The following is a 23,238-nucleotide window of genomic DNA, read 5'->3' as shown; positions in this document are numbered from 1 at the left end:
ATCTGCACATGCAGATGAAACCTCACACTCCCACTGACACCCATCCAATTTAGAGTAGCTAATTGTATTTTACATTGCTATGCAGACAGAAGCAACCTCACAATACTGTACAGGAAGAATAAATTTCTCAGCTCTGTGTAATGTGTCAATTTACTATTGTAACTATTCGCAGTATTATGCCCTGTGCATTCAAATGTGCTGGAATTCTTCTGTCCTGGAAAGCATATTAAGTGACAAATTACACAACATGGCTTCAGTCAGAATTTTTTAATTGTATTCCTACAAAATTATGTAAACATTAGCATACAGATCCAGAAAAATCAATACAATATAATGGTGCATAAACTGTAAGTTTAGAAGAATGTCAGCAACACTTCAACAGTTTATAAATTAATATATACAGTATTGGATATGCCTCATGGGATAAGGAAACCTCAAAACAGAGAAATTTAGGTGCAAGAGCTGTAGAACAACAGAAGTGCTCAGACACCAAACTTGACTATGAGACAACATTGCAATCGACATGACTGCTTGTTGTTTCATTTTAAGCATTCAATTTAGCTGCTAAAAAGTTCAAAACAAAAGTTTTGGTAGGAAGTCTATTTTTATTGGAAATCATACAGCAAACATCCCTAATATAATAAAAAATCCCAAACCCAGAATACTCCATCACCAGGTTTCTGGAAGAGTGAAACTGAAGCTTTCTAGGCTGCACAAGGAGATCACTGGCATCTCCATTCCACTCTGCTTCCCCCGAGCACTGAAGGCATTGCCAGCTAAAGGAGTTTGGAAATGGGGAGTGGTGGGTGGGGAGAAAAAGAAAGATGTAGAGCACATATTGGGCTGACATGCAGCAATCTGGGCAGTTCAGCTTTTTACTGAATTAGAACATCATGGGAATGTAACACCACTGTTAACTAATTCTGGGCTATTTTGCTTTAAAAAAACCCAAAACAAACAACAACAACAAAATAATCTTCAGCCTGACTGTGATCAAAATCACATTCAAAGCATTCTTACAATGCTGCCCTTTACAAGATCAGGAACACACCACAGAATCCAGGATATATCACTTATGTTATTCAGACAACACATGAAATGAAAAAGTAGTTATTTTTCTTTGTTCCTGTCCATACAAGCATAATTCACAAGAGAAAAAAGCATGGTAAACATATCCTAATGAATGATCTCAAACAAAAGGCATTCTTCCTCATATTAGAAAATGCTCAGTACTCACTGAAACAACAGACTGCATAAAAGACTAGGATTATCCTGGAAGCATTTGACACTGCAAGAACTTTTTTAACTGCATACCTATAATATGATCATAAGAGAATCTCTCCAAAGTTAAATTTTTCTGTTTCTACAGCTGAAGTAGAATTTAATTCCATCATATTTTGGTACTTTTTTCATACCTGACCAATCACTCCTCACAATGACAATATTGCACTAATGAAGAAGTATTTATATATAATAAGGGGGAGGTAATTTCTAGCAATCTAAAGCTTTTTGTTGTATTTTTTCCAGTTGTTTAGGAACAAATTCTGTTAATCTCTTCTATATGAGATCCTGAGTAGTAAGGTGAAAAAGGTTTGGCTGATAGCACCAGTTTTCCATTACTTGTCATAATTCACAGGGTATATCTATAATCGGCAATACATCTAGAAGCACTATCGTAACTTGAACCTAAATGCCCAAATAAGAGCTAATAAAACAGTTATTCCTATTGTAGAATCTGAGCCAACACTGAAACACTAAGAGCAGGAGAAAAGACTTCTGCTAAATCTGAGGACACAGGTTGCAAACAGAAAAAAGCCTGAAATTCTAGCCAAAATCTCTTCCTTTTAATGGATGGGGGTGGAGAAAGCTACAGCTGGTGGGAAGAACAGGAAGAAACTTGTGTGTCCCTCATTTCCCAAGTAACACACCTGCAAGCTGCCCACTTAGAATTAATGCCAAGGTACAGCACCCTGAAGGTGTTTATAAATGACCCAGACTCTTTCCTGTTGCTTCCCCCAGAGCAGATCAAGCAGTGAGTGATTTATTCTGAGCCAGACTGGCAACAGCTTCTAGCATTTAATTACCATGGTGTGTTTGAGGCTTGGAGAGCTTTATCTGACATAACTCAAAAGGATTCATTGATTTAGAAACTTAGGTCACTACATTTCCTGCTGCAGTTTTTACTTGTATTGCTAACTTGTAATAGCAACTATGACAGACAAAAAAAAAATCTAACACAGAAGAGGTTAAACTTAGGAATCAGGGCTGAAACTTAAACTGGGCTTAAACTACAAATAGACAAAAGTATCACTGGATTTCCCCTGTACATAGACCTGAAAAAGTTTTATCACAGATGTATCTGCAGTTTTGTGTAAACTATTAATGTACTACAGCAACACTAATTTGGTATTCACAGGTAGTAAAAGCACGGGTTTTACACGTTTTGCCAGCTCTTCATTGTTATTCCCATGTCTAAAATGACACAGGCAGAAACTCCTAACAAGACCTCATGTTCTTATCTGTAGCCTGTAGGCTTTCCTCCCACTGATACGTGATTTGTTTCCTCACTCACATATCCCATGGGGATCTTATACTCACATACATGCATACTGAGATAAGGGAGAACTGATATGACAATATAAACACAACTAACAGACCTTAACTCAAATATTGCCAACAGCACTGAACCTTGAGAAACTTCCAATAGACTAATGTGTCAAAGACCTTGTTCAATGTGGTAACAGCACCAACAAAATGGTATTGAAGAGTTTCACGTGAAAATCTTTCCCTCTGCTTCCAGCTTTGGTCACATTTCTGATTTTCCCACTCTTGTTGTTTTTTCTCTACTTTTTCATGCTAACTTTTATGTCTAATTTAGTAAAGACCCTGCAGTTGTGAAATACATTCTTGGCTCCCCCAGAACTTTTCAATTTTTAACCATTTATTAAAAAAATAAATTAGACCCAGGACATTTTAAGTTAAATGATAAAAACTTTGGTAAGAACACTGGTGGTACCTTGGCACTCTTAAAGATTATGACAATTTTCAGCAATCATTAAAATGCTTCTCTCTAACATCATCCGAGGAGTTACACAGCTGTCTGTACTCCAGCTCTAAGCCTCTGTGAGAAGTCTACATAAGAGCTCTGAAAAATAAAGGCAAAGGAGTACAGGGAAATCTAAAGTTTTTCAGTAATCTCGAGTGAAATATACATGTGTACCAAAATATTCTACTTAACAAGGTATAACACAAACCTGACTTACCAAAGAGTTTTTTCTGTACACACATAAACAAGGTTTTCATGTATGAAACCATCAAACAAATAAATCTTGACTCTCAAAGCTGTTTGTGGGGTTTTTTGTTTGAGTGTTATACATAACTACCAACGCAGTCAATATAAATTAAGCCAGCTCATTCATTATGTCCAGCAATTCACACAATATACCAGTGGGAGGAGATAAACATTCTGATCAAATACATTTCTTTTAATCTTCAAAACACAACCCTTTTTCTTCTTCCTCGTCATCATCATCAGTAGAATCTGCATAGGACTCAATGGTGTTGTATATGAAAGAGTACAGCTTGATATCTGGTCCTGAAGTAGAAGAGTTTCTGCATTGTTCATTGTAGTATCTCAGCAACAGCCTATAAATGTCCCCTTCAAAAATCAAAAAGAAATCATTAAGCATCATGTAAGAACATGCCATATGAGCAAAGTATGATTGCAAAGGAAGGCTAGAAATGCACATGCACACTGAAATAGTGGCTAGAAACATCTCCAAATGAAGCAGTGACAGTGGAGGCAAACCACTGTGTAATGGCAATGTCGACAGGTTATTCAGAACATAGGATAGGCTCCCTCAACTTCCTGCACAAGCTATCCTAACAGTTGGCTTGCATAGACATTACTTACAAATGTATTGCCAATTACCCAGCTTTGTGCTTCTGGCCCAGAAATTAAAAGACACAGAACAATTACAGTAGGACAATGGAAGTGCTTTTCTAGTATTGCAACTGGATAACATGTCACACCACATCTAGCAGCATCAAGACCAGATCAAGACCAGAACCACTGGAAGATAAATTTATATCAAGAATGCCTAAGCAGCTTTTCCCTTTTCAAAGCATTACTGAGTTACATCAAAACCTTTTGCACATGTATCTGTATTTTTCAAATTCTACAGCATGACTCCTAAGTGAATCAGAAATGCTTTTAGAAGTCTTCTAACTGATTAGCACTGTGCAGTAGATCCCGAATCAGAAATTCCCCATTCTGAAAACAGGTACAAATAAACCAAGACCCATTTCCTCATGTTCAGGACCTAGTGGTGAGAGTTGGTATTGGTAAATTTCTACTTAAAAAGACAGTTATGTCTCTTTTGTGCCCAAAGATTTCCTTTTGCTCACCAATAGTTTGGCCCTTCTCACAGAGAAAAGTATGCATGCTGTAAATGTCCCGCATCAGCTCCACATCTCCAAAGGTAAAATAAACAATATCACGTCCAGCCTCAGCAGCTGCCAATATCTGAATTAAGGCTGAAACAATGAAAAAAGATTACACATAAATACATGATAAAACAATTTGCTGAAGGAAAAAAAACAGCTTAAGTTTACAGCAAGCAACCACAGCATCCATTTCCACGTGGATAGTGCAAAGCAGAACAAACAACCAGTAGGTAAGTATTACTTCCATTTTTTAAATAAAGAACGCTGGGCACTGCAGGTCAAAACTGTTGAAGCACTCTGCTAGAGCTGTTAGTGACATCCACCCTTACTTCCAGATAAACAATGTGCTTAAAACTGACAGGGGTTTATTTTGGTCCATGTCTGCCCCCAAGCAGCATGCAGCCATTAATTGGCCAATAAATGCCTGTGGCAGCAGAAGGCAACAGAGCAGCACCTTCCATCCTGGTTTGAGCTGCCCATACAGCCACAGACAGTGGGGTAAAAAGCATCCATGAGCACTTGGTAATTTCCATTCTGTGCCACCTGTAAGAAGGAATGGAGCCAATCCTTTCACTAGGTAAGCTATGGAAAGTGAGAGCTGACCCAACTTTTAGCTCCAAGAGAAGAACTGTGGTTCTGCAGCCTCTTCCTGCACAATTTAAGGTGTCCATAATACCTACAGTAGAAGTATGCAGCGTGGAATACGATGGCTTATTCTGACCTGTGAGGGGTGATGTCAGCAATGCAGTTCATGTTATTTAACTTCCAGCTTTCTGTCAAACTCATTGGTTCAAGATGCATCCCAAGTTCTGCCAACAGCTAACATTACAATATACACAGACTTTGTCCCTCTATATGCAAAAGAAAGAAAAATGTTTCCTATCTTGGAAACAGTTTTTTGAAGATTCACCTTGAGAAATCATCTGGACTATTCAATAGGGCTGCTGAGCCAAGCTAATGACCCACTGCAATTGGAGAAAGTAGCTCTGGTCCACTTCTCACCCAGCTTCTGACTTCTCTGCAGCTCTCTGGTGCAACTGATGTTCACCAGACATTGTGTCAATTCCATTCACCAAACTGGCAGAAAAGTTATAGATGAAGAATAAAAGCTAATTGTTTGCTGCTAGAACAGCAGCTGAATTGGCAGAGTGAAGGGCTTGCTAAGAGCCAGAGCTGAGGCAAGGGAGGGCATCGGACCACAGAGCCAGGAACAATGAAGGGGGAGAAGAAACTATGAGGGGAAGAAGAAGAAAACCAGGATCCTTTTAGGCAGCACCAAACTTAGAAGAGTGCAGCTTTCTCACCAGCCAGCACTACCAAGCTGGAGTGCCACAGAGGTGTCCAGTCAATCACAGGTTCATTTCAGGGAACTGCAACAGTCCAAATAATGGACCCCAGCAACTACTTCATCTGCTGCAGCCTTTCTTCAGAGCCTGTTGGTGCAGCTCTGATATTAATTTTTCTTTTTTCTACCCAGTAAGTAGAGTTAATTAAAATGTGATTAATATTGTCTTTGTAAAGATTAATTTTAAATAAAACAGCGTACATAGTGCATTACCACCAGCTAGTGGAAGCTAAATAGAAAGCTGTTCAGAGCTCAGCTCAATAATCTTGCACATTTTTAAACAGAGACCTATTAAAACACTGCATTCCTTAATCAAAAAACCCCACCACTTGTAAACCCATAGCCAAGATTATAAATTACATGATTCACATGTGAAATTAATCTCAATCTGGGAATGATATTTTAATTAAACTACTGAACCAGCTGTGGATTTAGTAAAGCTTCAGTAGTTCAGCTTTTAAAGAGTCTAATTAACTAGCTTGCATAGGGGAACAGAACCTAATGAATCTTATTATTCATTCCAAACAAACAATGCAGTTTCACTTTAAAATATATTAAAAATATCCTACTGTTTATTTTGAATTGCTACAGATCTTATGAAACAAGGATCACAATTTCTGTCAAGAATCAGACTTCACAATCTCCTGGACATTAATGATACACAATACTGGTATACCATGGTACTGATACAGAAAGAAGCATCACTGGAAGAGCAACAGAGCCTGTGGTATCAGGGTCTGGAGGGATCTGAGCTCTCTTGCCCCTTGCACCCAGCTGATGTAATTCCACTTAGCTTCTGGACTTGCAGCTGAAGCAATGGCCATACTGACATCCCTTCTACATTACAAAACCATACATGGGATACTACAGTTCAAATACAAAATCTTAAGCAAACTGAAGTATTTATTAAATCTTCCTAATATAAATCAAATATGCTCAGATTCTACAGTAACTACTAGTTGTGGTATTGATAAGATATGCATCTGACAGCCTATTTTATCTAATGCAAATCAAAAAACAACTGCCATGAACTCATTGAGCATTGAGAAAAAATATGTACCTTATGAATTTCATTCTTAATGAAATTAAGCTGATAGCCTGATGACTGTCTCACTGTAGCTACCTAAAGCTGTTCTGAAAAGCACATTTTAAATACTCTCCAAATGCTTGGAAACAACAAAAAATGTAAATTTTTATTTAGGATTTTATGAACCAAGATATGAATTTATATGTCAGGATCTATCACTTCTTGAATTGATGGAAAAGGTCTTAAATGAATGTAGGCATGTGATATCTGCTGCATTATAAATACTCTAATTAAATATAAAAGAACATGAGAAGTCAGGAAAGAAAGCAGCATGACTGAGTGACTGGCATACAGCAATGTATTAAGCAGTAAAACTAAACATCCATTGCCAGCAAATTTGTGAAGCCTTGCAAATTACCAGGTACTTTAAACAGCTTTGCAGAGATATGAATTTCAGGCAGAATCTAAAAAGACTGCTCCAGAAAGGTCAACTGATTTACATGACTGACAGCTGCAATGAATATGTTCTTCTGTAAACTAAAGCTGCATGTTTGTGTTTTGGAAGGTTTCAGTGCTACAAGTCCTTGCAAACTCTTGCATTTCACCATCACAAGCTTGCCCCAATCTTTGAACTGAAAACAGCATAAAAGTTTCAAGCACAAAGAATAGAGTAGAATGCTCTTTTATTGTTTAAGGCCACATTACTCATGGCCTAAAGATCAGCACTAATGAACCAATTCTATAGAATGCCATTTCTTGGCAAAAATGTATTCACTAGAACGAAAGCAAAAAATGTACTTGAACAAAAACATATGGCCCAGGATCAAAATGTAAGTTATTTGATTAATTTGAACATTAACTAATTGTTATGATTTACCTTTTAATCGGGAGTCCCCTCCAAAGGCACCACATCCCCAGTTTCCTGTGGCTATTGCAGAGAGATGTTGAGGTGGAACGCTGGGACGAGAGAAGCCACAGTAGGCCTGCATGTACAAGAGTCAGAGATGGATGTGAGAGGCAACCTGGTGCCATATTTTCAAACAATAAAATGATAACAAAAATCAGTATTGTCTTCTAGCAATACCAAATTCAAACTACTTCAATATGCCATTAGTCTTCCTTCAAATTCAACATCAATAACAAAAAAATTTAGGGCAGGAAGACTTTTGCCTTATTTGGACCCAAGTTAAAAATTAAAATACAGGTCCTGAGGCCTAGGCATTTCATCACAGCTACAGGAAACTTTTCAGGACAGCCTGAACAGAAAATTAACTCAATACTTAAAATTTTCTTTATATACCAATCAGTCCTCATAAAAAAACATCAGCAAAGCCAACACACCTTATAAATGTTGCAGTGACCTACCATAACTTATTTTAAAAACCCAAACCAAATCAATACACTGAAAATTGTAGGCAGATCATAAATTTACTGATGTAGGTAATTAGAATTTTGTACTAAGATATCAGTGAAGTTTATAAACTATTCTTAACTGTCTTTTTTAGCACTAATTTCATTACCAACCATGAAGAAACAAGCTGATGGATGTTACTTTAGTCAAGATGCTAAGGTTTCACAACTAATTTAAATTAGTCCTTCAGCACTGTACATCATTTCAAGAGGGTGTATTCCCTTTCCAGCTGAGAATTAGGGTGGTGTGTTCCTATGTTTAAATTTATTTAAAATACATTCTATAATACTCTATACCCTCCTGTACTGCAGAAAGCAGGAGGCTTTAACAACAGTAGCACTGAACTCTTATATTCAACACCCACTGCATCTGTAAATGTAGAATCACACTAAGAAGACTCATCAGCATGTTTTGATCCCAAAAACTGGCACACCAGCAGAGTATATCTGAATTAGCATTCTTGTACTTCACTGCCCAGTAAAAACAGCACTGCCACTTCTAGAACAGTACGCACACCTCTCGCCACCTATACCTTATGCTGGGGATGCAAGGCCCTAATTCTGGCCCATTAGCCTTCCTATTAACTTAGGAGAATCTGCTTGGTGACCTGGAGACTGATTCCACACACAGCATGTCACCAGATAAAATTTGTGCATGGGATAACTGCAAAAGCCTTGAAAACATTGGCACAACCTAAGGTCTCATAACCATAAACAGCTCACTGATGGCAATTACTAGTCCCTGTAAAAGTACAGCCTTAGAAGCCGGGAAAAGATTGCTTTAGCTTCAACAAAAGAGCAGCAGCAAAACAAGAAGAAAAACAAGTGACAGGAAAACCTTGGCTATGCAGATGATAAAGCACCTGACACAGCTTGGGAAAATAACCCAATGTTCCCAAACATTATGTAGAATGTAATTCAGGGCAGAGACCAAGGGCTGGGAAACATCTCAAATATCTTACTTAAGGACAAGATCCCAAAGACCAATGGCAGAGAAGAGAAAAAAAAATTATGTCCATCACAGTTCCAGCTTCCCAAAGAGCTCTTCAGCCTGGCAACTTTGATGTGTGAGATTATCAAGGACCACAGTCACTGCAAAGTGCAGTTTTGTACGCACACAGCTGACTTAGGGCAGGGTCAAGGACTGACAATCATGAATATTTAATGATAATGGGTAATAATGTGCAAGAATTATTAGTAGGAAGTGTGTTAGTTTTGAACATCAGCCCAGAAGTTCTGTTTTAAGCATTAAAACTAGCCTGCATTGTCATTTTTCAAGATTGTAAGCTCTGACTGGCATGTACACACACATATGTAGTTACAACAGCCCTTAAAGCTATTGCAAAAATAAAGAGGATTTATGAACAGCTGGATCTGATCTCAGAAGACATCAATATGGAAAAAAGTAAACTCCCAGGCAGTATGTCTATATCTCAAGAGCAAAGAAGAAAAGTGGAAGAAAAGCAAGTGGCACCATATTTATGAACTGCCCCATGTTAAAACATGAGGCACCTCCTTTTCCACCTTGACTGCACAGCTGAGTAGGATTCAACAGCACAAATCATACGGAAAGGACTTATAATTTAGAATTATAGAATAGCTTGAGGTGAAAGGGACCTTAAAGAGTACCTCATTCCAAACTGCCTGCCATGAGCTGGGATGCAATTCACTAGCTCAGGTTGTTCAGGGCCCCATCCAACCTGGGACTGAACACTAGCAGGGATGGGGCATCCACAGCTTCCCTTGGCAACCTGTTCCAGTGTCTCATCACCCTCACAGTAAGGAATTTCTTCCTAATAACTAATTTAAACCTTTCCTCTGTCAGTTTAAAACCAGTGCTCTTTGTATTGTCACTATCTGCCCATATTAAACGTCCCTCTCCTTTGTTTTTTAAAGCTCCTTTAGGTACCGAATGGATAAAACAAGGTCTCTCTGAAGCCTTCTCTTCTCCATGATGAGCAACCCCAACTTGCAGCCCATCATTTGGAAGCAGGACAGGGAAGAGTTAACAAAATGCATATCCAAATTTCATTTATGTCTTTGAAAGTTACATAAAATACACCTTTGAATAACTCATCAAAGGACAAGAAATGTATTTGACAATCTTTTGCTTTACCATTGGACAGCAAAACCCTGTTGTGAGACACAACTAAGTAAGAACTACCTTAGAACAAGACAAAAACATAAAAATATTTGAAAAGGTTGTATAAACATTAAACTGCAGGCTGTTGTAAGAAGTTACTGGCCTTGTTGAGCTCTCTTCTAATTTTCTCTGGACCAAACTGATCAAGGAAACGTCTGAAGTGAAATGCATCTATAGCAACAATTTCAGTGTAGCGTCGTTGCCATTCATCCCTAAAATTGGAGGGGGGAGAAAAGCAGATGACATTAGCTGTTTAACATCAGCCATATAACCCTAATTCAAAATGAGCAATTCCCTTCAGAACTTCTCTGCTATTCTCTGCTGAAAAGAAGCTGAAAAGTTGAACTGATAGCAGAGAATGGAATACTTCTTTGTGGGTTAGGAACAAAAGCAGAATCAGAAATGAGACATGACTCCCCACAAATTTAGAAATAACTCTGGCTAGACTTTGGGCATGAAAGTGAAACAAATCTAATTACACAGCACTATTTATCAAGTATGTAAGAACACTGCAAGGTTTCTCTGTCTTCCTCCAACATTTAAATGAGAGTACACTGTGTATGTTTGTATACCAAATGAGTAATTTTGTGTATACGCTCTAATGACATTGCTGGAGAAATAAATTCAAGAGCTCAGAGCTTTCTACTCAGATTCATGGTATTGATTCTTATTTTGCAACACATCAGCTGCACTGTGGCATCTGAGGTATTGCTGTCAAACTTCTTGTGACATTGCAAACCATAGTTCAGTCAGTATCTTAACAAAAATGTACATTAAATACTTATATCTCTAAACTGTAAAAGATATTGGTCTAAGAACTGACATAAGGGCAGGTACCACTTATTAGCATTAGTATGGTATTACCAACATGATATAAACTTTCTTAGCTTGTTGGTTCTGCTGAAGAGAGCAACATCAAGCAAATGTTAGGGAATACTTAAAAGTACCAAGTTTTCAAATTTCTAACATTTATTTCTTCCCTCACTTAAAATACTTAGGTGGAACTTTACCTAGGGGTCTTATCTTCATGGCTCCTTGCCCAGCGGTAAGTCTCTGCATAGCCTGTGTACTCACTGTACTGCTCAGTACCTGAAACAAATGATTTTCCAGATTACATATAAAATATGTACATATTTTTTTCACTTGGCAAATCTTTGATAGGAATCGCTGCTTCTCCAAATGAACACACAGCTCTCAGAAGCAATGGGAAACAGAATTTGTATTTGCACCATGAATACAAGATTTCCTTGTAAAGCTCCCTTTCCACAGGTGATGAGGAGCACCCACCACAGAACATTAAGAGTGCAGATCTATATATGCTGCCCAGTATATACTGAGAAGTGGTCAGCACCAACAAGCTACCTCTGTAAAAGCACAAAGACCCAAAAAACCACAGTCTGGAACATACTTGGCTGCTCTTAAAAAGGTCCAACAGGATGTTTTGGCAGGTAATAAAGGCTGTCAGAAAACTCCTTCAGGCCACTAAAAAAAGTAATTTTAGCTACTGTGCTCTGCTATACCAACTCCTTTTCAAAGGTTTATTCCAAGACAAAGAAAGTGCAACTGAGAACAAGGATCACGACCTTTCTAAAAGGCTGCCTTTCACCTAATTTTATAGAGCTTCAGAACCTTGCCTCAAAACCTGGGCATTGCACAAATGCTTCAGAGAAATACCCCTGAAGTAATGCCACAAAATCACACCTTTTCCCCCTGTTCTGAGCTCAAAACAGCTGAGTTTCAGAAGAAATCACAGAACAGTCTGGGTTGGAAGGGACCCCCAAGGATCATCAAGTCCAACCCTTCAGTGAACTGACAACATTGGCATTATTGACCAGCTGAGCTGACTTGTTTGGAGGTTCATGCAGGTATAGCTTGGCACAATTATAAATAGTAAGAGTAAGAAGAGAACTGTTAAGCAACTTCTTAATTTGTGCCACCAGCTATGCCTTTAAATAGAATGGGGAAAAACAGGTTTTAAAGAAATGCAAGCTGACAGCGTAAAGCATCTGATTACTAAGACAAGAATACTGCCTAACTATTGCACAATCAGCAATACCCTGAGAACAGAAATGTTGAAATTTAATCTAAGTTTTCCAATCCCTACATAAAAATGCAATTGAAGTTGAACAATCAAAAACATAAAACTATTAACTTTAAACCTCACTGACAAGGAAATTTGAATGTTTACCTCCAGTAGTCTCAAGCATAGGAAACAAGCTGTTAAAAACTGTTTATGATGATGCATATATGTCAAGATATTTTCCCCATTTGCCTAAACTGATTTTAACTGACAAGACTTATCAATGCTCATTTAACTCATCTACCCTGTTACCCACTCATTATTTATTTAGTCTAGAAGATTAATAATTCTGAGGGCACACAAATCTCACTCAAGGCTATTTTGAAAAGTTGCTATGCAAAATGCAAAATGAGTGGGATAGCACGAGATTCCTCACTGAGTTCACTTCCTGATAAATCATCTGAAAAATGTGGATAAGAAGATCTGCCTATGTATTCACACACATCCATGCTCTTGAACAAAGGACAACCACAAGCAGCTTCCATATTCAGAAATCAATCTTCTAATTGAATTGCAGGCTATCAGCCTTCACTAAGATTTTTCCTGACATGAGTAAAATTTAGTTCTCTTGATATGCTTGGTAAAATTGTTGAGCACAGAGCAAGAAAAGTCAGATAAGGAAAGTATGTGACTCTTTTGAGAACTCTTTTTAGGGGACAACCTAGCAAAACTTCCAGCTTGAAAAAGGAAGCATTTCCTTTGGTGTCTAAGATGGTGAAAGAGAAATCTAGGTCATCAAGATATAGATAAAGGATAGATTAAATGATAAAGTATTAGGCTGACTTTTTCAAGGTTCATTGTTTTTGTTAATTTTTATGGAAGTGTAGTGCCTGATGACAAAAGCACCAGGAAACAAACAAACAAGCAAATACATATATATATCTATTAAAAAAAATCAATATCGGAGAAACTCAAGGAAATCACACAGACTATAAAGTCATGTCCCAGAAACCTGAAGTTAATGAAAATCAATGAGTTTTCATAAGTGAAGCTCTGGAAATTTGTCAGACAAAAATGATTATTCGACTGGCAACACTTCTGCCTCTGAACTACTGGGATACAAACTTCTGTTACTGGGAGAACAGAAGCAGTATGGGATAAGCTGCATACATTAATGTTTCTGTTTAATCTTTCTTCCTACTAAAGAAAATATAGAGGTGAAAAAAGGCAAACCACAAATAAAGTTCCACCAGAACTGAAAAGCAATCTACAAAACCTAGAAAAGCCTACCTAAAATCAAAAGAACATATGTACAAGTACCATTCAAAAATTCATCCTCTGTGAGACTTGTAAAAGTTACAGCATCAGACAAAAAGAAAACTTGCCAAGTGTTGGTGTTTATGGGACCTCACCGATTTAGGCAGGTTTGCAATTATTACTAAAAATAAATATACCTTTCTCAGACTCCATAGTCTAGCTTTACATTTGCATATGATCTGTACAGCACTATAACGTTTCCAGAGATTGGGAAAAATTCCGCTATAGTGTTCCTCTGGTATTTCTAAAAAGCTAGAAATTATACTCCTGAAAAGGCAGGACCACTAGCACTAAATAAAAAGTAGATGTGAAAATTGCAAGAGTTTAGTTTTGTAGTCATTGACATAAAGGCACTTTTAGTGCCATAAGTGAGAGGAAGGTGCTTCTTTCCCTTTCAATCAGTTCTTCCAATCCTTACCTTGTACCACCATTAGTCTTTGGCTCTCCCAACACTGGCACAACCAGCCTGCTAAGTCCAGCTGAAAACCAATTTTCCTCTCTGAATATATTTTCAGCCAAACCAATTATCTCTTTTGCTGCCTGGCTAATGTGGTCAAAAGACTCCAAAACTACCCTGCTAAAATGTAGTCCTGACTGGCCATTGGTAGATCTTTTTTTAAAGAAAACAAGGAACACAGCTTCTTCATCTGCTCTTAACACTGCTTGAGGATGTGTGAGCTCAAACAGGGGGGAAAAAAGAAAGAAAGAAAAAAATCTGAATGAAAACCACTCACACTTATTCACAGCTCTACCAGAAATGCAGCTGTGGGAATCTCTGGTGTTGCTGCTGACATTTATGTAGGTAAATGTCTGTGTTGAAGAACTTGACTGTTTGCATGACCAGTTTCATAGTCATTACAGCAGTGATCTTAACCAGATACTGTGAAATCACAACAAATTTAATTTATCTCCCAATTTCTTGGGCTCCTCTGCAAATTTAAGCTACACAGTTATATCCATTAGGCTGCCGACTCAAGATGCATCACAAAGAATGTAATTTATCAAGAGGATCGTGACACAGAGGAGACTTGGCTAAGAAACAAGGTGTAAAAGCTCCTAGGATTAAATAAAAATGATGGAATGGAAATTTCCATTAGAGAAGAACTCCATATCCCAAATACTAATTGCAAAACACTGCAAGATACAATATCAAGAAAGACAAATGATTGCTGCAGTGAAAAAACATTCCCACCTTTGCTTGTCCATGCCAAATCACCATTTTTGTTTGCAGGGAAATGGAAGAAGGTATTTCAAAACACTAATTTAGTGTTTCTCCGAATAAGTTATTACCCAGATTGAAAGCTGTGCTCTGTTTTTACCCTTCCCAAAAAAGTCTCTCCCAGAGGACAGTGCTTAAAATATGTTAATATAGTATCATATAAAAACATGGAATAGAAGTCTCTGATGGCCAAGAACCCTTTTTCTGATTAATTTTTTGAAAATGTAATCACAAAAGGCAATTTATCAAAAACTTTTCACAGAAAAGGTATTAATTCTGGCAGAGTGGAGAAACAAAATAAAACATCGTCTTAAAAAGATTACCAAACATAAGACTGGAAGCAAAAGGTGCTCTGCCCAGTACAATCAATAACTCAGGACAAAATAAGACCTGCAAGATTTAAGCTCAAATTTCTACTGGGTATGCATGTAAGAGAAAGAATTGCTATTGATGGATTTTTCCAAGAAATGTGTTCTAATACCTACAGAAACTCTTGACTTTTAAGACAGCTCAGGTAGCTAAACCAAACATTTCTGCTATAGCAGATTGAAAAATATAAACATAGTCTATTATACTATTTACCCAGATGACCTCTCTGATCATATATATTTTTTTTATAGTTGCTCTTTAGTGCAAATAAAGTAGTATTATAGTATCATTTTATTTCTTCGGTCATGAAAAATGCTCATTCATGCATAGAACTGAGACTTGCAGCACAACGTTGGCTGCTCCAGCTCTTGGCAGTGACATTTGGTTTTTCATGCTTGCTGTTTTAATCCAATGGATAATAAAAGAATCCAAGTTCTATGACAGAGTGGGAAGCAAAAGAAAAAGCCCTTTCAGCTAAGCTCTGGACAGACTGGAGGTCTCCACACACAACCCCTCAGCAACATTCTGAAGAAGCAGGTTGTTTTTGATGTAATTAGGAACCCATAATTAACTTACAAGTAACACAGATGTGGAACTAACAAGACCAGAGAGGAGTTCCTAGCTTTCTACCCTTTTCTAATGGATGCAGATTTGCTACTCTTCCACCTCCTCCCCTTTTAGGTAATCAGAAGGTAGCTCCTCATCCTAAGAGTGTTCAATTGCACTGATGACATCAAATGTTACGAATTCAGGAGAGGGAAAAAAATCCCACATCACTGAATATAAGAGAAGCAATATCAGCTAATAGCTGGAAATTGTGGGTGTTATCTACATTGCCCATCAGCATTCTTTAGCTAAAGACACAAATTCCTTAAACACATTTACAGAGAACAAAGTAAGCTTCTTCTGCTTGCTGTCACTTCTCTTTTCTCCTTTCACAAATCAACTATGGAACAGTGTCCCTTGTGGTGTTAGGTGGGATGAAGCAGGAGGCTCATTGTCAAATGAGTGTCAACTTTTTTTTCCCTTTTTTTTTAATCCTTACAGCATTTAACCATACTAAACTTCAACTTGAAATGTATTTTGTATATATAAAACCAGAATTCGATGTGAAACATTTTCTGCAAAGACTAACCTGTGATGATAAGACATTCATTGTGATCCAAGACTTCAGTGATGAGCCTTGATACAATCAGTTCTGGATTGATTAAAAACCGAATTTCTTCTTGTACTAGTCCTGCCCCAGTCACACCACCTCCAACAAAACGGTTTGCAAAATCAACCTACCAAAAATACATTCAGAAGGATTATGATAGGATAAGGAAAAAAATAAAAAAAAAATTTAAAAAAAATCCTTTCATTACCAAATTAAATAAAATCCTGTACAAATTCCAATTATTTTATTGAAATCTGCTGCTATCACTTAAATCTACAAGCAGAGAGACTGATTAACATGATCATGCCTCTTTTTTTCCCTTCAACTTCTCAGAAAACTTATGACAAATGACACATTACACAGCAAAAGAAATCTTGAATCTCAAATGCTCCAAATACAAGTTGTGTGGGTTTCCCTTGAAGAGGCATATATTTCAGAATAAACCACATTTCAGTAAATGTGAAAGATGAAAACAGCATTCTTTTCAGGGACATTGAAAAATCATTAGTTTGTCCTTTGGAAAGCATTCTCCCCCAACTGTCTACACTGAAGTATCTTTAGATTAGCACTGTCAATGTAACAGCTCTATACCAAAAAAACCCTCTAACGAATTCTTCTTGAAATGGACTGACAATATCTTACCAATTGTCCATGAAATGCATTTGAACAAGGTAAATCATTCCGACTCTAAAGATTTCTGCTTGAAATAGAGAAGCTCTGGACTATTTTTTGCTGCAATAGTACATATTTTGCCAATTACATTTTTGTACAGACAACAGTTTTAAAAGGAGTTTGTTTAGTCAATAAAGTAATTACTATTCACTCAAATTAACTACCCTTATAAAGTTATAATTTTAAAAGTTATTTCATCTTTTGAATGCTATTAGCTTCTTATTGGTTTTTACTTAGGTAGCTGATGACAGCATAGGTACAGGAGGGGGACAGAAGTTGCTGGGATAACATGAACACCTGTGTAGATTACAAACTGACCCAGAAGGCAGAGTCCAAAGCTTACCAAGAGCTAGCCACTACAGCAGCATGTGTTCCTTTAGTCTATCCTGGAAATACCAATACATTTCAGTTGTTTAGGATTTGCTAAACTTGACTATGATAAAAAGTTATATGAAAACCACTCAGATGTGCAGTGTGCCAGGGCCCCAAAGCACTGGAACTGTGCTGAGCAGCCTCCCCTGCGTCCCCGAGCTTGTCCCGCACAAACATCTGCCCTGTCCTGGACCTCATCTGAGACACATCACATGTGGGCTCAGGTCCAGCCCTTTGTTCTGCTGATGCCCACGTGCTGACCAGACATCTCTCACTGTCCTTGCTGCCCTGACTCACCACCTTGCCTTTGTCTGATGGCCACCAGCCAGTCAGCAGGAACTGTGATTGTCACTGTCCCTGCCCAAGGCTGGGGTCACTGTGGACTCCTGCACTGTCCTGCCTTGGTCATCCTGCTCCCTGCTGGAGTGGCAGCTCTTCATCTGAGCAGAGACCTTTTGTTTGATAATACTTGAAACAGCCAAGAGGAAAACTATCACATCCTAGGCAATACTCCCTTATACAGAGTGCAACACTAGAAAAATGGTCTTTATCGAGCAGTTGCTGAGTTCTTCATAATTTCAGCACACATATGAGTGCTCGAGTTTCATAAATTTACAAGACAATTTAAAGTCTGAGCAAAAATCGTTGCAGAAAAAAGTTCTCCTCATTCCTTTCTCCTCATTCAATGCATTACTTTGTCCCTGGCTAAAAAAGTTCTAATTTTTACTTTATTTTTTGTAAAAGTATTCTAGAAGGCATACCCATTTAAAAAAAAAAAAAAAAAAGCATAAAGCAAACAACTAATTTGAAAACTCAAACATGTTCCTTCCCATAGATATGGATATGACATCCTCCTTATGAATTTCTTTTGCTGACTGCCTCCCAGACTGAAACACTGGTGCTGGCAGCAGCAAGAAAGTCTCCTGGAGCACTGACCTGGTCACTGTCTGGGGCATAAGAATAATATTTTTAAAATAAACTGAAAGTTTATTTTTTGACAAGTCATCACGATTACAGCCTGAATCTTTTGTCTTGTCAATCTTTGATCCTGGCTTGAACCAGAAGACCTGAAGCTGTCCAGGACTCGTGATTTTCTGTCAGCCCTTTCTGTAACAGGTACACATGCTACCTCGATAAGCTGGGAAACACTGACAGTACTAAGACTGCCCATGGAATTAATTTTGATGGGGTTTTTTATGCTGCATAACATCTTGTCATTTAAGTTAATTGAAGATAAACAAGTAACTTTGTTAAGCTGACAGACCATGAAATTATGACAAAAAACATGAAAGCCACACAGACTGTTATATGCACTTACCTGTAGCATACCTTGTCCACTGCTTTCAATGGTGCCTTCATAGGTGACATGCAATCTAGATAGTTTTTTCTGAGATCTACCATTGAGGAAAAATATTGTACAGAAAGGATCATTTCAGAAACCCCACAAAAACACATTCATTTTAAAACAAAATTCACTCAAACCCAAACTGCTTACACACCTTAAACATGAGGTGGTTTAAAAAAAAACAACAAAAAACCTGACAGATTAAAGAAAACATGTTTGCCTTGCAGAAACAAGGTGGGAAAGTTTAACAGTCATTTGTTCAGTTTCTTCACCTTTTACCATAAAACTCCGAAACTGAAGCTCTTCTTGCTCCCCAGCAATGAAGCTGCAATGTTTGTGCTCATGCTAGTCATCACCCATACTTCATTATATTTCCTGTCATTTCTTAAATCAAGCCATCCCTCTCGTTTTTCCCCCCACTCAAGCAATGCCACCAAGGATATACTACTGTTTTAAAACTTCAACAACTTGCTTGCTTTACAGACAAACATATGGGAAAACTCTGGACAGAAACTACTTGTGGCAATTCACCCATTGCCCTCTGTATTTCTTTCTGCAACAGTTCATAGCAAAGATTGTTTTCTGTAGTACTTCTATACCTGAATCAATTCCAAATGAATGACATTCAGTTATTGAGGACTTAAGAAATGTCTTGCATTGAAAGGGTGTTTGACTTACCTCTCCCAGTCTGGAAACTCCTGCAGACACTGCCTTGTAAACGTCACCAATCCTGTAGGTTCTACAGGCAAAGCAACCCCAAAGGAAAAAGTATTGAGTGTGGGAGCTTAGCCCTTAGATTATCTTAACTGGCAAGCTTTGAAAACTACAAACACCACTCTTCGTAGATACCAAGAGCTTAACTTTCTCCAAGAGTGACTCTGATTTTTCCCCTGACAGCCCATGCTCTAAATGAAGACAAGTTACATGAAGACAAAAATATTACTTCTCTTCCCACTTTGCATTTTGAGTATTTTAGTTTTTCCAGATCTAAGAAAAACTATTTCTTACATGATTTTCACTTTAACAACACTAAATACTACTAGAAAGACCCAGTATTTGAAGTACAATGTGCTGCTTTAGAGAAAAAAAGATTGTAAACCTTTAAAATCAACTGCTCAGTGTGAACAGACAATCTAGAGAGTATTCAATCTATGGAAGGAGGAAGCAGCAGCTCGCATTTCTAAGAAAGTCCAACTATGTCAATAAGCAAGCAGTGTTAGCAGATTCCAATTCAAGCAGTTTTTAACCCTGCCAGGATGCAAGTGAAATTCACTGTATTCCAACTGAGAAAAGACTCCCGCTCCCGAGGGAAAAAGAGGAGCAGTTGCTCATTGCATGAAGGATGCAGTATCATCTTTTCTCCTCATTTCACTCAAAAAAGTTCAGTTTTGTAACAGAAAGAAAATATCAACCTTTTATTAGGTGATATAATCTTAATAAAAACTTCAATTAAGATTTATTTCTCTGCTACAGTAAGTCTACTGTGATTTGTGAAAACACTGAGAACACTATGTAAAGCACAAATGCATCCTTCTAAAAAAAAGCCTTAATGGGCCCTACACTTTGCTTTAAAATTTAGGTTAAAAAAGGGTTACTTTCTCTGAAGAAAAATACATAACTTTCAAGCACAGTAATCAAGTGCTCTTTCACAAAGGAATTCTGGTATCAGTTGTGGTATTCTACAAACCAAGCATTCACCTTTTGAGCACAAATTCTTCAGTTTCCACTGTGTCCTTTTACAGAGAACACAATTATTATTAACAATATAAAGAGTCACAAAATTATTATGGTAATTTATAGAGCTACTTCAGCCTTACTAATTCCTGGGACAAAAAAAAAAAAAGAAGAAATGGGATATTTTAAAGTTATGATAGGAATTTTTAATTCAATAAAAGAGCATTCAAGAATCTCATTAAATATTATTTAAAGTTATAATGTTAGGAAATCTAATATGGTAGCTTCATAAAGCATGTTCCCATCAGATTTAACATGCTCAGGGGCTCAAGAACAGCTGCCTAAATTTAGGATTTGGTCTGCACAAAAACATTATTACTCAAGTATTAGAAAAAGCTGGTACACTGTATCTCTTCTCAGTCCTACACATAGATCACAAGTTACTTTTTACCTCAGAAATTTAGTTCTACTGATATTGCTTAAAGTCTGACAGCTGAAATTTGATATATCAGCATTTATTTTGATGAAGATGGTCTGAACCAAGTAAGGGGCTTTTATATTTAATAGTTTAAATCTGTCTTTTAAAACAAACCCTTCTGAGAAAGTATGAAGTTAATAGTAAAATGCTGACATATCAAGAAAAAGTTCTTAAAAAATACTTTTGTAAGGGTATTGCTGCAGATCTGATGTATGTTACTACAGTAAAATCTCTTTCTCCCAAAAATGCAATATATAGTAGTATATATGCATATATGGTAGTTATCACAAAAATAAATCTGTTTTTGAAAGCTTATGCAAATGTTCAAATCTCTGGTAATAACAGAAGATCTGACTATGCACTAAATTCTCCAAGAGCAGCAGATATCCCATGTCTTGCTATCATTTGTTTTATTTGAACTGGGCAAACTTAAAAACAGCTTTGCTTTGGAACCATAGAAGGGAAAAACCTGAAATACCAGTACAAGTAGGGGAAAATCCCTCACAATGACAAGCATTACAGTCAAAAGACTAAATATGCATTCTGCAGGAAAAGTGAAGCTTGACTCAAAATCTTTCAGCTTGTTATTTTAATGGCATTAATGGTGCCATGTTCCCTCTACATCCTCACTTTGATGTGGTATATATTACTAGCATTATATATACACATATATTTATATATGAACATCTATACAATGATATATATATATACATTTTTAAATATAAATATAAATAAATAAATAAATAAATAAATAAATATATCTTCAGGGGGCTAAAAATATACCTCTGTATTTTACACTCACCCCGTATATTCATACATATATATTTATATATATTTATCAGATAAAAACAGAATACACTTTGGGCAAATAATTTGCATGCAAGCATCATAAATATGGTAAAAAGTACCATTAGTATGAACATCAGTGTACTTTGCAAGCTGTCTTTTGTTAAATATTTTTATCATGCCTGCGTAGCCATTTCTAAATTTAATGGGATTAAGTTTTTCATCTATCTGCTTTGCAGCTCAAAAAAAAGAATAAAGGATATACTTTTTTCTGTGACTCTTCTAAAATAGCAGAAAAGGGTCTTAAGTTTCTCAGGCTTTCTTGGTGACCTCCCTTCAAACAACCTGAAAAACAGGAAATAAAAGCAAACAATTAGATCTCAGGGATATAGTGCAGAGCAATTAGTGCTACTTACTAATTGCAATTTGATTTTTTGTAATTATTATGCACACATTTCATTAGCCTTGCATTTAAGAACTGTACTGTTGAAAGAACACTCTAGACAGCCCCTCTGTAATTCAAGATTTTAGGACTAAGGAGTTTACTGACTTCCTATATTTCTGATGAAGATGCCAAGTGAATGCTTCTCTCAGTTTTCTAATACCAAGAAATGTAATTTCAGTATGAACATTTTGGAAAGCTTCTAGTTTTATTTTCAGCAAATTGAAAAATTTAACAGGCCATTATGTGACCACGGGGTGAAAACATATATGTTGAGTACTCCAATATGCAAATATCACCCTCCTTTCAGCTCAGGGAGTTGGTCAGAAGAATTAATGCAACCTTGTTGCTTTCAAGAGCTGCACTGCACCAGCAGCATTTCCAAAGGAAAGAACCTTCCCCCACAGCAATGGCTCCATCCACTGGGCTGTTACAGACATTTTAACAGTCATTTATAAAAAGCCTAAGCATTAAAAGGAAGGATCCTATTTTTAGTCACTAAGTAAATGTATTCTTTTAAGGTTAGCTGAAATACTTTTACTGCATCATCTATCTTCCAGCAACTTGAACACGAATTACTTCATTTCACTTCCAGCAGAGTGACAAGGCATTGTTATTGGCAACACATAATGGAATTTATCTGGAAGGAAGAACAGCAGTGACTTCAGAAATAATACCCTTTGAATAGGAAGTTTACTAAAAGATGTCTGATCCACTGAAAGCCCTGAGGATATAAGATTTCTCCCCAGTAAACAGTCTAAGTAAAGCAATGACACAACATTATTCAGTTGTTTCTCTGTAGTGGAATGACAATCTGCCTTTAAACCAGAATGCTGAGAGGTGAATTGAACTAGATTCAGCAAGGAAGTGAACTAGATTTTTTTCAGCATCTAAAAATCCTTATTATGTATACAGACTGAAGAGATCAATTGCACCTGAAATCTATATTAAGTCCCAGAGGTTAATTTTATTAGCACTTTATTCTTTGAGCAGTGAATCGGGGTTTTAGGAAGGTAA

The 23,238-nt window shown here is 37.1% G+C and overlaps 1 protein-coding gene across 6 annotated transcripts in view; it reads right to left on the bottom strand.

Moving 5' to 3' along the window:
• Nucleotides 1–252: 252 nt before the first annotated feature.
• Nucleotides 253–23,238, bottom strand: part of PARG (poly(ADP-ribose) glycohydrolase) — a 62,926-nt gene continuing 39,940 nt past the window's right edge. For 2 of the 6 annotated variants that reach the window (XM_015632573.2, XM_015632574.2), the window contains exons 10-18: nt 22,045–22,124; nt 19,520–19,580; nt 18,815–18,890; nt 16,432–16,579; nt 11,382–11,460; nt 10,475–10,583; nt 7,696–7,801; nt 4,408–4,536; nt 253–3,658 (exon numbers count right to left, since the gene is read on the bottom strand). In XM_015632573.2, coding sequence (XP_015488059.1) covers nt 3,486–3,658; nt 4,408–4,536; nt 7,696–7,801; nt 10,475–10,583; nt 11,382–11,460; nt 16,432–16,579; nt 18,815–18,890; nt 19,520–19,580; nt 22,045–22,124 — 961 coding nt within the window. In that variant the 3' untranslated portion in view covers nt 253–3,485. Of the gene's footprint in view, nt 3,659–4,407; nt 4,537–7,695; nt 7,802–10,474; nt 10,584–11,381; nt 11,461–16,431; nt 16,580–18,814; nt 18,891–19,519; nt 19,581–22,044; nt 22,125–23,238 lie in introns of those variants that run through there. The other 4 variants (XM_015632576.3, XR_004498091.1, XR_004498092.1 and 1 more) reach the window with 4 other exon arrangements.

This window comes from Parus major, chromosome 6 (assembly GCF_001522545.3).
Source record: "Parus major isolate Abel chromosome 6, Parus_major1.1, whole genome shotgun sequence".
Taxonomy (NCBI): Eukaryota; Metazoa; Chordata; class Aves; order Passeriformes; family Paridae; genus Parus; species Parus major.
This window is presented reverse-complemented; position numbering and strand designations above follow the sequence as displayed.